At 42.7% G+C, this 14,617-nt stretch overlaps 1 protein-coding gene and 1 long non-coding RNA gene across 2 annotated transcripts in view; one reads left to right on the top strand and one right to left on the bottom strand.

The window, feature by feature from the left end:
- Positions 1-6,760, bottom strand: part of LOC110388175 — a 152,817-nt gene extending 146,057 nt beyond the window's left edge. Inside the window, exon 1 of the long non-coding RNA XR_002432814.1 lies at positions 6,189-6,760. This is a non-coding gene — a long non-coding RNA (uncharacterized LOC110388175). The remainder of the gene's footprint in view (positions 1-6,188) is intronic.
- KCND3 (potassium voltage-gated channel subfamily D member 3) overlaps positions 1-14,560 on the top strand; it is a 95,765-nt gene extending 81,205 nt beyond the window's left edge. Inside the window, exons 4-7 of the mRNA XM_021377137.1 lie at positions 1,487-1,579; positions 4,148-4,204; positions 5,149-5,396; positions 7,678-14,560. Of these exons, the coding sequence (XP_021232812.1) occupies positions 1,487-1,579; positions 4,148-4,204; positions 5,149-5,396; positions 7,678-7,882 (603 nt within the window). The 3' untranslated portion in view covers positions 7,883-14,560. The remainder of the gene's footprint in view (positions 1-1,486; positions 1,580-4,147; positions 4,205-5,148; positions 5,397-7,677) is intronic.

The raw sequence follows: 14,617 nt of genomic DNA, 5'->3' as shown, positions 1-14,617 counted from the left end.
GCTCAACCTTCCAAAACAACAGCAACAAAAAATCCATAACCTGCTAAAGAAGCATTCCTATAGGAATCTATTAATTCCGTGCACAGTTAGTCAGCTTTATAAATGTACCAATTCAGCTCTGTTTTGGCATCTGTCAGAGACAGAATTATTCCTTCACTTAAGGATCACAGAACCGTGCAGGAAACAGCATCCAGAACACGTGTTTGCAGTGAATCAGCGGGACACACGGGTGTAGTTAAAAGCAATGCCTTAAGCACAGCTGAATTTGACCCCCCTGAGAGCAACAGACAAGTCTTGGCACTTCTGTTAAGATGCTCTGCTGCATCTCCCATCCCACCTGTTTTCTCTCCCGAGCAGTAGGATACTGCTGTTTTGTTTCCAAGCAGAGACTCAAGCCACGCACACCCAGTTTTGACTTTCAGATTCAGGCACTGCAGGAGACGCCAGGCACCTCTTACTTAGGGAGCACAGGGAAACATTTCACAGCACCTAATTGCCATTTTCATGCATTTAATCGTCTTTGAAAATGCTACTCATCAAAGACGTGCTCAGATTAATGTGTCACGAAACCACAATAAATTTTAACATTGGGGAGTTTAAATGGTGGCAGCGAGAGAACATCCTTAACAACCCAGATCTTAAATCTGCCACTGCAGAACAGAGAAAAGTGAGAAAAATAATCCTGGCTCTTCAGCATCACAGACACTCTCTAAACAACCCATAATACTTCTTCTGCTTCCATTTCTGAGGTGTATCTGATCACAGTGGAAGCGACAGATGCTGCACTTTGAACGCAAGCATCTGATTGTGGATGAGAAGCACAGAGCTCTGCTTCTCCCCCCACACCCAGCTGACTCAGTTGGCCTCTCCACTGCTGTTCTGATGGACGATCCACACCAAGCTGTCCACGTGGGCTAAACGTTAAGTGCGTACTGAACTCCAGCTCTCAACCTCTCATCCACGTCTATTTCAGCTTTTCTAACAGATCAAGGCCCTCAGCTTAACATACAGAGACTGGGCTGAGATCTACAGCATATCCTAAGCACTAGTAACATCGCAGCCGAGCGGTCTCTTCCCCAAATCACTGCAAGCACACATCCCTGATGCTGAAGCTGAGCCCAGTCCTCAGGACCTGCTACCAGCTTCCCCCAACACACCAAGGCATTGATTCTTTTTAGCTTCTGTTTCCAGAGCCTTCACATCACCTACTACCTGCGGCACTTCCAAGGCTTCCTCAGCAGCTACAGAATGGCTAAAAACACACTGGTTTTGAATCAAAGCTCATTTTCTTACCTGAGCTTACAAGCGAAATCACTAAGGGGAAAAAAAAAAAAGGTAATCTCATGAGATTCATGAGAAAAACCTGAGAGATGACAACATGGAAATTGTTATCTTTATCCCTGTGAAAGCTGATGCTGGTGGTTCTTTTCGTGGTTTTACACCTGGTTTGGGTTTTTTGTTCCCCCTCCCTTTTCTGACTCTTTAGGGATCCACGGAAGATGAACAGCATACGACTAAAGGCACCTCCTTAATTGAAAGCCAACATCACCACCTGCTGCACTGCCTAGAAAAAACAACCGTAAGTAGCAACACAACCCTTCCTACACCTTACAGCCCTTGTGCCTGGCCCAGGCTCCGTACAGAAATGATGTGCACGCAGTATGTTCTGAACTGGCCCTCCATGGGACATAACGAGTGGACCTACCAACTGTGCCAGAGCAGATTGATGCTCAAGCTCTCAAGAACATGCTGCAATGGATTAAATGCAGTTAGATGTCATTATCTTCTTTAAAAAAAAAAAAAGAAAGAAAAATCACTGTACACAGGGATAAGGATGCGATTGTCTGCTACTCCCCAGGCACCCAGACCAGTACAAAGTTAATAGCAGGTTGCTCAGTTCACGTGAATGCAAATAATTGGTTAGGAAGATTCTGCAAACGAGGTGCATACTAAGTTTAATTTTTCCAGTGCTTCCTAAAAAGAGAAAAAACTGTGTTTGTCTTGTGCTGTCGGTCACACATCATATATATTCGTTGCTTGTGCTAATTAGTAACACTGGACAGTTCTTCTGTCTTAAGTGGAGGAAGCTGCTGGCAGTGAAACCAAACCATGCCTTGGTCTTCAGTGCCAACAGAAGACTGAGTTGGAAAAAAAAACCTTTAGCCCTCCCTATGGAGCAGGGCAGAAGGGTTTAAAGGTTGCATATGTTTTTTCTCACTACAGTTCTGGTTACAAGAGAAGGTAATTTATCTCAAAGCCAGTCAAGCAGTTTCTCTGACAATGACTTTTCTGTTTGTGGCATGTAATGTGTTAGAGAGAGTTTTATTTTTCACTAGGTTATTCTGTATGCAGAAGTCTCTTGGAACATTTCAGATGTTTATCTGGTACATGTGTTTTATTTCCAGGTTTATATAAAAGGTTATGCAGTAAAGGCACACATTATACATACCGTGATTCATTCTAGAAAGAATGAAAAGAGGTTAACATTTGAAATATTCATGACTTTTTCCTATCTGCATCCATCATCAAATGTACTTTTGATTTCTGACTTGCAAGAGCTTTCTTTTAGATAAATCACCTCCACTTCCATAGTTTGGCTTATGCTGGAATATCACTTAGGCTTCAGCGATACACTGGAAGAAGATGTCTGGTTAATTACAGTGACCTGCTGAGTACAGCTGGGTTATCACACCGAGCTCTGAAGGTCACCGTCCTAAGGACTGGGAACTGATTCTTCCTGTATCAATGACTATTGAATTCATTCGATAAGACTCATCTTGCCTCTGTTTCTAGCAATTTTGGATGTTATATAACAAGCAGATATTTCACAATCTGACTCTCCAGTTTAGAACTTTGTGCTTAAAGGCTTCGAGACTGTGACCCGTATTTCTCATGAATACTTCCATTTGAGAACTTTAACAAACTGCCTGAGGCAAACAAAAGCTGGCATCCATCCCTGCCCCAGGGTCTGCCCTCGTGAGGCGCTGACCTTGCAAAGCCTTACAGACACTCTGACCTCTGCGTGGGGTGGGGGACATCTCTTGGAGCTGCGTGAGTCACTCCACCGCTAACAAGCCAGCTAGGGTGCTGGAAGTAACATGGCCAAAGCATATCCTCATTTGTGGATGTGTTAGTCTACCATAGAAACAAAGCCAGACTGCCTCCAGCACGCAGGCCTGCTCAGACAGCGAGTCTCAGCGGTTCAAAACGTTTCAAATGCTGGTTTTTTTTTTTAATTATCTTTTTTCTGCAAAGAATAGCAATAAGAAATCACATAGCTGGATTCTGAAGTTACCAATCCAAATACTTCAGTCAGCTTGTGCTGAAATTCTAAAATTCATGTAGCCTAACAAAATACCACACCGTGCTTCTCCCCCAACGCATTAAATTGTAGCAAAGGATTTTTAAACACTGAAGAGTCATTTTGTGATGAAGTTGCAGGAATGGAATGAGGAATGGTTGCAAACTTGTTTCAATGGGCAATTCACCTCTCCTCACACTAGGCAGAAAGATTCTACAGGTACGCTGTGTATTGTCATGGCATCTCCAGTCTCATGAGCGTACAGTCTTACAATGGAACGGCTCAGAAATCTGGTGTATATGACGACAAAGCAACTCTAAATTACTTGCAGCTGCCTTAATAAAGGCTACTTTGTCATATTAACACAACAGATGGAGCTTGCTCAAAGAAAAGGAGTTTTTCCATTCCTTCTGATCCCTGGATTGAATATGGATATTCACATGCCATATTTTCTCCAAATGCTGAGCGCACCGAATCCAGACCTTCAACCCAAACCTTTCACCTGTGTTTCCACAGAGCATGACCAAAACTCAAATCCATTGGCAATCCAATGGCAATGCAATTCCAATTGGTCACCTGAGAATCAGCAGCTGAAACTTTGTTTTCCTTTGCCTTTGGTCTTAAAACATCAAAACAACAAATTTGTTATCAGAAATATGAGAAGGAAGGAACAAAGGGGTCTGATTCAAGCAAGGTTTGGCAAAGAGAAGGTCTAGTTGCCCATTCAAACTTGAACAAGCCAGCTGGAATGCTGAGACAATAGATGCAGTGCTGGCACTAAATTTTTGAATGCCGGAATGGACAATCAAATGTGTTTTTATCTTTTGTTGGCATGTTGTCCCGTAGGGATTGTCCTATCTTGTGGATGATCCCCTGTTATCTGTACGAACTTCCACCATCAAGGTATTTCCTTTTTAATTCAATTTGTTTTCTCTATGATCTATGTGATATGTCTTGAGAGTGTTGGCTTCCTTTCTTGTTCCTGGTCTTGTCCTTGGGAGTTTGTGCACGTGGCTCTTCCTGCTACCCAGTGCTTGTTTCCTTGACAGTTGTTAGTTGCTCCAGTGAAAATGGGTGGCTGCCTTCACCATGGTTGCTGTTGTTTCCCATCCTTTCTGATGCTGACAGGGGCTAGATAAAGTACATACAACTGGAACAACTTGGGTGCTTATGTATGTGTGTAAGAGTTCTTTCTTTCAGGCTGTATCGTCCCTTAGCACAAAAATTCTTTACAGATGCAGCATTATGAATTCCCTTCCTCTACACGCTTCCCACTCTCAGCTACCATGTTTATTTCCACTCAGTTAATAGCAGCTCCTAATGAACTGCAGGTATGCTTTGCACCAATACAAGCTGCATCCTGTAAATAATATATAGGTAAGACGGCCCTTCCAGCCCCACGCAATCCAGTCTCCTTGCACACACAAAAAAAAGATCCTACATCTCTTCTCCTCTGGGGCTTAATAACCACATAGCACTGCATATACCTTGAAGCCACTTCCAGAATCCAGATAAAAAATGACAGGAAAAACAGACAACATACTAACCAGCTCAGGCTGCAAAATCAAGGCAGTGCTGACTTGTGGCTTCTGTCATTGCAGCAGTTTCTCTTATTCCCCTACTGAAGCAGGACAGCAAAATCTTCTCTTGTTGCAGAGAGCACAGTTATTCTTTTTAAGATCTGCCTAGTGCAAATAGTTTCAGGCACAGGCATAGAGCATCTCATAGAGACAAGGGACTGACACATCCCACCGACCTAGCAAAAGGTGCTGTTGAAAACAACCTGCTGCTGGGTCACAGCTGTTACTGCTGCCAGAGAGTAATGGCACTATTCTTTCCCCTACCAGAACCACGAGTTCATAGATGAGCAACTGTTCGAGCAGAACTGCATGGAGAGCTCAATGCAAAACTACCCATCTTCACGGAGCCCCTCCTTGTCAAGTCACCATGGCCTGACCACCTCTTGCTGTTCTCGCCGTAACAAGAAGACCACGCACCTTCCCAACTCCAGTGTGCCAGCCACCCGCCTCCGGAGCATGCAGGAGCTCAGCACCATCCATATCCAGTGCAGCGAGCAGCCCTCACTTACAACCAGGTATGGTTTGTAGGCTCTCAGTCCTACTGCATGCAGCCTCCCAGGGTACATTATCCAAAGGTATGTTTGATCAAGTTGTAGAGAGCAATTTTCCAGCCAAGGAGAAGGGTCTAAGCTAGAAACATCTTTGCTTTCCTGCCTCTAATGATAGCCCAAGGAAAATGGCTCATAGCCCTTCTCTGTAACCGCTCTGGGGAGAACCGTGTGTAAGCTAGATTCTATAGCAGCTCTTCTCTGACCAGATTGGACGTAGAAGAATCAATGTCAGTCTATGAAATGCTAACCACACAGGCAGGAGCCAGCAGTTGCCAACTGTGAGCCAGCCACCAGTGGCAGAGGGCCACTCTGCAGCCCAGCTCCCAGCCAGCCCAGTACTGGAGCAGGCAAGGACAAGCAGCTAGTGGGTGGCAGATTGCTGAATGCACTGACCTGGTCCGCCAGGCACACTCAGTTCACTCATTTTCATTACTCAGGTCTGAATCACAACTAAGAGACAAACAAGGAGAAATTCCACAATGGTGGCTTAATGGCTTTCATCTAAAGAGACCTTAGTAACAAAGGTGAAGAAATTTCTCTTTTGATAGAAAATTTGAAATAGCATCACTTCATACAAAACTTGCTGAAAAACCATTTCCTCACTACATATTTCTCACAATTATTAAATGACTTGCTGTAACGTGATGGAAAGCACAGCAATGACAGCAAAGTCACAAAGTCCCAGGCTGCAGCAAGTAAGGACTTACACAAATGCAACAACCATGGGCACAGAAACAAAGGAGAGAAACTACTTACCTTCAGAAGGCCTCAGATGCATAGAGATCACCAACAAGATCCCCTTGCCTCCACTGCCAACCCTTCAATGAGGTCTGGGAAGGGGTGGATCCTGGCTCCACCCCTTCTGGTCACTCAGGTGCATTGCATACACCTGAGCTCCCCGGGGCTGGCCCTGCCTTCCCAGCAGGTGCTCAGTCACTGCTTCAAGTTGTGACTTAGCATCTCTTTTACACTTGCTAAATTCCCTTAGCCCATTAGGCTTCTTGAGCGTTGGGCTGTTTCTGAACCTACCATTTTCCCCCTCCCCACTCCTATCACAGGGATCTGGAAACTGAAACAAAGATGCCTTTAGGCCAAAAAGCAGATACTTCGTGCCAAGTAGAAGTAAGAAAGGCATTTCAGAGAATGAATTATGAATGAATAAGCACAGAACAAGTCTTCGGCTGCCGCAGTTTAAAAATGACGGCAGTTTAAACTAGCACCTGAAATGGTAATTCAGGGGAATGTGAACCTGTCCCATGTGGGTGCTGTATCAGATGCCAGTGATTATATTTTAAATGTCAACATTGTTATTTCACTTGCTTACCAAACTGTGAAAGAATAGGCAGGAAAAGTAATAATAAAAAAAAAAAAGGCTTTGAGTTGTTTTTCATGTGGGATGCAACTCACGGGGTGAACTTTAGCAAAATGCAATGCACTGGGTGTGTGCTTAGCACTGGCAGAACCTCCCAGTCCTTACCACTGTCCCCTTCTGCTTATGACGGAGGCAGCCAGGGAGCAGAATGGGTTCTGTGGTGTTCTTAGGATGCTTGAGAGATCAAAAAACATCCTCTTGGTGACTCACTCACTTGGTGAGATAACAACAGCACTAGCTTTCCAACTGGGAGCTTTACATTTTAAAAGGACAGGCCTTGTGTTTAAAATGAACATGTTGGGCTGGTAATAGCAGACTCCTGTAGCTGTGCAGATGCAGAGAAATCAACCTATCATTTTCACTCCGTAATTAATTATAGGATGCAATTGATGCAGATCTAATAAGAATGCTCCCAGCTGCCAGATCCTTGAAACTACCACACAGATGAAAAAAAATATATACAAAAGATCAAGGGACTGTGATTTTGAAAGAGGCATTGAGAATGCAAGGAAGACAACATCTCTTTCTCAGAAAGAACTACCTGTGCTCCCAAAAGATGGAGTGCACTGTATGGCGTGTTTAGATATCCTCTTAATTATACTGAAATTATACAAGAATGAAATGGAAACTTGGAACAATTTGCCCTGTGAAAAGCTGTATCTAACCACGAGGAGCATTAAATGAGCTCAGTGTAAACTAGGTAGAAATGAACAGTGCCTAGCAGGGACCGGGGGGAGCATTTAAGTGGATTCTTGTGAATATTCCGGTGCCCTTCATTCACAGGAATAAGACACTGCTTAAGAACAAACACCATTCCTCTCCTCTCCACTGTCTGGTTTTTAAAAGGGCCAAACCACTAAATCTGTTTTCCAGTCGTTCCAGTCTCAACATGAAATCAGATGATGGGCTGCGACCGAACTGCAAAGCCGCCCAGATAACCACAGCCATCATCAGCATCCCCACGCCGCCGGCGCTCACGCCAGAAGGTGAGAGCAGACCTCCGCCCAGCAGCCCCGGCCACTCCACGAACATTTCTACCACCACCACAAGCAACATAGTCAAGGTCTCTGCCTTGTAAGATGTCTCATGCACGGAAGGCGGCTGAAAGACCGGCGCCCCTCTCCCTCCACACCTCCATGTTCCTTTCTTGCTGCAAATTGTGCCTGGATGGACGAACCTGCCAGCTGGTCATCGGGTTAGCGACGGAGACCTAACGAGGCAGCTTTCTTCAGACTCGCATTCATGCTGTGGACTGGGGAAGGATTAGGAGAGGGAGGAAGAGCCTTGTTAACAGTAATGCCCGCGTGGAGAGCGCGTTGTGCCGTGGGACAGGGCAGAGAGCACCTGCGGAGGCTGAAGGGAAAGAACCGTCGTGGCAACAGGAGAGTCAATAAAGAAAACAGAAATATAACACTGTGTATCGCAGCACCTTTTTAAAGGTTTTTAATGGATAATATTTATTCATGAGGAAATGACTGAAAAAGGTGAAAAACAATGGATTTTGTGAATTTTTTTTCTTCATGGAGCAGAACCTTTAAGCCAACCAAAACTTCACATTTTTTTTTTCTTTTATAGGAAAAGATTTAGACAAAGAAGCCACCTGTCACAGAAACCTATTTCCATCCCCCCCCTGTGTGTGTGAGTGCGAGTGTGCAGCAGAGCCGCGCCAGAGCAACACTGCATTTCAAAGGGCATGTTGTCATCATTGGGTGCACAGTAGGAAAACACAAGCATGTGCCAGCACATACCTGCACACACACACACACACACACACACCTATTTCACCCTGGATGGCATTCTTTATTTAGACACTTTTGTATCCGCCTTTTAAGTCAATACAGTGCAATTGCAAACAGTGTGTTTGTCTGCTAATTATTGTCTGTGAAAACATATTTGTGAAAAAAAAAACAACAACAAAAAAAAGACAGGCTGCAGTAGAGTTTTAGTCCCACATGGGTATCTGCTTTCTATTTTTGTTATCACTTACTTGTAAGAGTGTGACTAGACTACCAGTTCTGTATTTTTAAAAAGGAAAAAAAAAAAGATAGGATTCTTTTTTAATACTGTACACACAAATGGCAAAGAATGAGAAAACACTGAACTCAACTGCATCGAGCATTCTTAAGTCTGACAGAGGTTTCTTGTAACGTATGCCCATGCATTTTTATTTTTGTTTTCTATATGCTGAATTTCTTTGCTAGCACTGAACATACAACCCATTGTAAATAGTAGCCAAATAACGTCTGGATCTATACTTGATAATAAATTAACCCCAGAGCCAAATATCCTGCGTGGACAGAGAGGTATTTGGCTTTTTCACAGTCCAGGCACTCCAGTTGTCTCATCAATGACTTCTGGGTTGCACTGATTTTGGGGTAGACTAAGTTAGCAATTTTCGTTACCCATTCCCAGCACAGGATCTATAGCGTGCACCCACTGGAGAAGTGGGAGCAGTACTGGATTTTGGAAAACCTTTGATAAAGTGTGTTACAGACAGCATTTTCTTTTTGCAGTTCTACAGTCGGTCTGAGAAAATTCATGTACTTCTAGTCAACCAAAACCTGTAACACTGTGTGGTACTGCCCCCTAATAGGAAGCTAATACTGTTAGCTAAGGTGTGGTCAGTCCTAGCCCCTCTTCCTAAGCTCTTTCTAGGAATGTTTTATCAGGAAATACACAGTCCCAAATCATAACTGATTTTCCACTCTAAGAAGAATAACTTTTTTTTTTTTCCATTCTGCCTTTCCCAAGTCCCCTTTCCATAACAAGTGTGAAGGGCAGAGTGAGAAAACATCATCCACCTTCGGCTCCCTGAGCCCCTCCCACCTGTCATACACTGTCTGGCTAATTATTGTGGTTATGCACAAACGCCCTTCAAGGCCCTATACACACACCCATAAATGGCAATGAACCTAGTCCCCAACAGCTTGCAATAGAATAGGTTTCAACTATCTTGTTTCTGAGCAGTGATTTTACCAGCACTGCAGAGCTAACTACTCCAAGCATGTTTGAGGCTGTTTCAGCAAAGGGATGCCTTTTTCTTTTTTAATACATCTGTCATAATCTATCCTGACGTAATATTTATATACACATATACACACATACACGTATAAATAAATGCAGACACATACATGTATAGATAGAGAAATAGTCCTACATGCTGACTGAAACGTACGAGCTGGCATTCTGCTTTGTTAGCATCCTAACCTGTTAGTCTATGAAGTAGACTCAGACGGCTCATGCATTAACTCAATACCCTCCTTAGAAACCTACAACATTCTAGGAATATTAGGGCTGTGGCAAAGCCTTCAGTAGCTGCATCAGCTTATAGTCATTTACCCCAGTGCTGTAATATGTTACCCAAAACTCCCTTTAGTCCTGTTTTAAATGATTAAAGTGCCCTGCCTTCGCTGCTTCCTGTAGGAGGTTACACTGCAGTTAATCTTACCATTATTGAATTTTTCGTGATGTTTTAATTTAATCTTCCTTTGCTTTATTGAATTTCATTATTTGTCGTCATATCTGCTCCCCATCTGAACACCCTCAGCCTTGTAGATCAGAGGCCTTGCTCTCCACCACTTTCCACCTCGCAATCTCATTTACACTGGCACAGAATGAGCATTAAATGCCACCGTGCTGACAGGGCACAGTGTTCCTTCCAATGCACAGGAGCAAACAATTACAAAGAGACAGGGACTCAACAAGGATTCTCAGTGCTGCCTTTCTTTTTCCTGATTTAGCGTGGAGTGGTAAGCAGGACACTTCAGCTCTGTGCACCCATTTCTTTATCTGTAAATAGCAATCATGGCAACCTCTGTCTAAAGCACCACTGGTGGATTTCATTGTTATTGATCAAAATGCTTTCAAAAAAAAAAAAAACACCAACATTTTTAAAGAGGCTATAAAAGAAGAAGGAAAGCCAGTCCTTGGGGTTTCTGGCTGGCTGCTGAGTCTCAGTTTAAGGCAGTGTTATCCTTGCTCAAAAAGATTTGCCTTGCCTCTTCTACCATTAACTCAGCGCGTGCTGCCCAATGCAGCCAATACCTCAACACAGACTTTCAGAGGACAAAGACAGACAGAATTAAGGAAGTCTGAGCCTAGAGGAATAGGACTAAAAATATTTTTAATTGAGACATTAGCTCCCTTTATGTGCTGATTTGAAGTAGAATGAGTAATGCTTCCAAAAGCACTTAAAAACATGCTTGTACAAAACCTCCCTGGATTGCCCAACGCAGCTATATCCTCATTAAGGGAGCACTGTGCATTCACTGAAACAGCAGAGACAAGAATCTATCGCCAGCATATCAGGGGTTGGTAGGGCATGACATAACATCCTTCAAATGAAATGCAGGGAAGAGGCATTTGCACACAAAAGCATGGGAACTGGACTACAGCTATTTTTTCCTACAATAAAAGGAAGCAATTAGCTTTACTGAACTGCAGGGCTCTTCATAATCTTTAAATAACAACATCTAAAGCATTGCTGTGATAAAGCCAAGTCAATCCTATAAACTCCTAGACCAGAACTTAACAGAAGGACTTGGGCCATTCTCTCCAGTGGTTCCCATTATTGTCCTGCCTTACCTGCTTTTCTCTCCCCACTACCATGCATGCCCAGGGCCAAACACACACACTGCTATGGATACCAAAAAAAACAGCACATACCCCTGCAATCCTTATCATTCCTGATGCTTGTGGATGGGGGGGTCTTCAGTTGTGGGCTGCCTCCAGGAGTATCCAGAAACACAGATAGGTTCCAGTCCTGCTACCTTTCTGAAAGGTACAACACAGCCTGATCAGTGAGACTGCTCAATGAAAAGTTGATAGTATATCAGCAGTTTGTTTGGAAAACCTTACCCCTCCCCCTCTAATTCCTTGCGAGTTTTTATAGTTTTTCTTTCTTCATAAAAAAAAAAGATAAAAACAAATCGTTTGCACATGAAGTAGACGGGGATTGTTTTTCCAGTCTTTTGTAAAGCAATACTAAAAACATTAAAGAAGCAACACCCTTGTCCAAGCATTTGGCTTCTTCTCAAAACCCTTTTTTGAGGGAAAAGTATTTCCACAGATTTTCAGCGTATTCTATAGATTCATCCTCTTCCCACCTGGCATTGCATTGCCAATAGGAGGAAATACACCCAGCTGGCAAAGAATGATGAGCAGCGCCTTTCCCATCTGGGCTTTAACTTCCACCTACTCGTTCCAAAATCCAATTTTTCCTTAAAAATCTTAAAAATCTCCACTAGCAGAAGATCCTCCACTGCAATATATCACACTGCTTTCTTCAGATTTAAAGTTCTCCATGGAAAGGGCTCCCAGTGCCTCCCTGGAGAACTTATTCCAGACTAATAGATCTCAATGGCAAAGATTTTTCCCTTGCTGTTCAGCCATAGTTCTTATTTTCCCTTCCTGTATTACCATTATACTCTCTCATGTCTTATAAAGTTACCCTCCTTTCCACAGGGTGAGAAAGCTGCCTTTTTTGTGTCAAGTAATTATCATTGTAAAAACATAATAGGAAAAAGGCAAACTAAGTAACACCCACGGCTTTAGAGCGGAATAAAGTAACGGGTAATTCAAAATGAAACATCAGATAAATACACCCTTCTTTACAGCTTCCAGAAATAGTAAATTGGAATCAAAGCTATTTGCTTAACCTGAAATAGTTGATAATACAATGCAAACCAGCATCTATCATTCCAGATGGACAGCTTAAGGGATGTGCATTAATACCAGCTAAGGGAAGCAAAGTTTCTCCCAATATTTGGATTTTTTAGTACAGAGGTCATAAACGTGCTGTATCTTACATACATTATACATTGGACCCAGTACATTAAAAATCAGAGTTAATTTATGGGTTACAACATCCCTTGTTTTAATATGTTATTTATGTCAAACGACAGCAGAGCTACAAAGTCAGCAGTCATGGATGGCTTACAAACAGCAACAGCTTGGAACTGAAGACTTTATTCTGCTATTAATGTTAGATAAATAACATGCCTTTTCCATATAACTTACCAATAAAATGTATCTTGATTAAAAAAACTTTCTTCAACACTTTAAGCAACTGCACTAGCTAACATCTTAGCCCTCATGTTTATGGATGCTATAAATGCTCTTATAATGGTTTTATACTTTGAAAACTTTAAAGGCAAACACAACGCAGCGTGCATACTGATTAGAGCTAGGGCAGTTAGCCTCAGGAACCTAGGTTCTACTCTTCATTGTCTTGATGAATCACTAAGCGATCTCGAAGAAGTCATCTCACCTCTCTTTGCCAATTTTACAGTAAATGAGTGAAGCACAGTTCAAAATCCTATAAAATACCAGAGAGAAATCTAAAGAAAGCGTACCAGAGAAATACCGCGACTTGTTCTCAGAATGCAAAAAAAACTGTGCCAGAAAAACTATGGGTGGATCGTTCAAAAGACCAGGTGACAAGGAGCTCGTGAAAATTCCTCCCTGATTTTCGATCTCAGTCAATAGTCTGTTACTCCCATACGTATATGTGTGCACGTGTTTCTTTTTGGTTTCGATTTGAACTAGTGCTAGTCACGGGAAGTTACGCAGCTGCGCGGGTGAGGAGTTCACCACCACATCCAATGCTCTTCTCAGTTCTGTCACAGCGATGACTGGGAGCTCCCCCAGGCTCCTCGGACCAATGAAGCATCTGACAAAACGCGCGTGATGATGGTATATTTTTTGATAAATCAGTAAGGCATTCCAATAGTGATTTCTTTAGTTTTATGTTATGAGAAGCTCTCAACCTTATTATTTTCTATTTTCGTACTATAAATGGGCTTTGCTTACAAACATCAGAGGACAGATACAAAATGTACCGTATACAACTGCAGGTAGCTTCATTTGAGAACAACTTTCTAGAAGAACCAAGTTTCCTGTTGTCTTCTTTTGGAATTGTAGTGCATATGTTGAAACTTGTATATCATTTACAGTATTGAGTCTTGTGCCACTGCTGTACCTGATGTATCCAATCTGGATTAAACAGAGTATGTGCCACAAATACCAAGATGATGCTGTAGATTTCTTCTAAAAAAATTTGGGAGGTTCTTTTGGAGAATGCTGGGTGATGGCCTAAGCGATCTGAGTTGCACTGAAACACTAATAACTCTTACTTCAGCAACAGCTGATGAGAACAGCAAGATAACTGAGATGCTACAGGTATCTTCTTTCATGCTGTTCTAAGTGAAACCCTTAGCAGCTACCTCCTTTTGAATGCAAACCTCATGTTGGAAACAAGAACAAAGTGCTCAGATTATGCAGACGTAATGTAGGAGAGCCCTCTTGCTGCGGCAGTTTGTTGTGACATGAGGGAGCATGGCAGAGGAAGAAAAGGACAAAAATGGTCCTGAGGTTACAGAAGCACACATATTATGCCTTTCTTTTCAAAGGCAATCTGGTCTTGGGAGTTCCTCTTAGGCCAAAGGCTAACAATCTGTATTTCAGATGGGTCATCTTGTTTCAATGGCAAATAAAGTAGTGTTGCTCTAATCTTAATTATACTAGGAAGAATCGCTTAGAGGCATTATTAAAAAATAGTATTTAAAAAAATTAAAATTACTTACTACGTAAACTAACACCCCACAGCAGCTGCATTGACATTCTTCCTTGTAGTAAAGCATGACACCCACCGGGGGGAACCATTTCCCCAGCTGAAAAAGGGACAACAGGCATACCTGTCTTAACTAACCCTCCATGAACATCCTACACCACTCATGAGCTAAAGCGATCCCGAGATTCTTCTGAGAGTCTGAATGACACAGCATGAAATTTAGATCCACAACTGCACAGAAGG

This window comes from Numida meleagris, chromosome 25, assembly GCF_002078875.1.
Source record: "Numida meleagris isolate 19003 breed g44 Domestic line chromosome 25, NumMel1.0, whole genome shotgun sequence".
In the NCBI taxonomy this organism is placed as follows: domain Eukaryota; kingdom Metazoa; phylum Chordata; class Aves; order Galliformes; family Numididae; genus Numida; species Numida meleagris.
The sequence above is the reverse complement of the archived record's forward strand: the minus strand, read 5'-3'. Positions and strand labels throughout refer to the sequence as shown.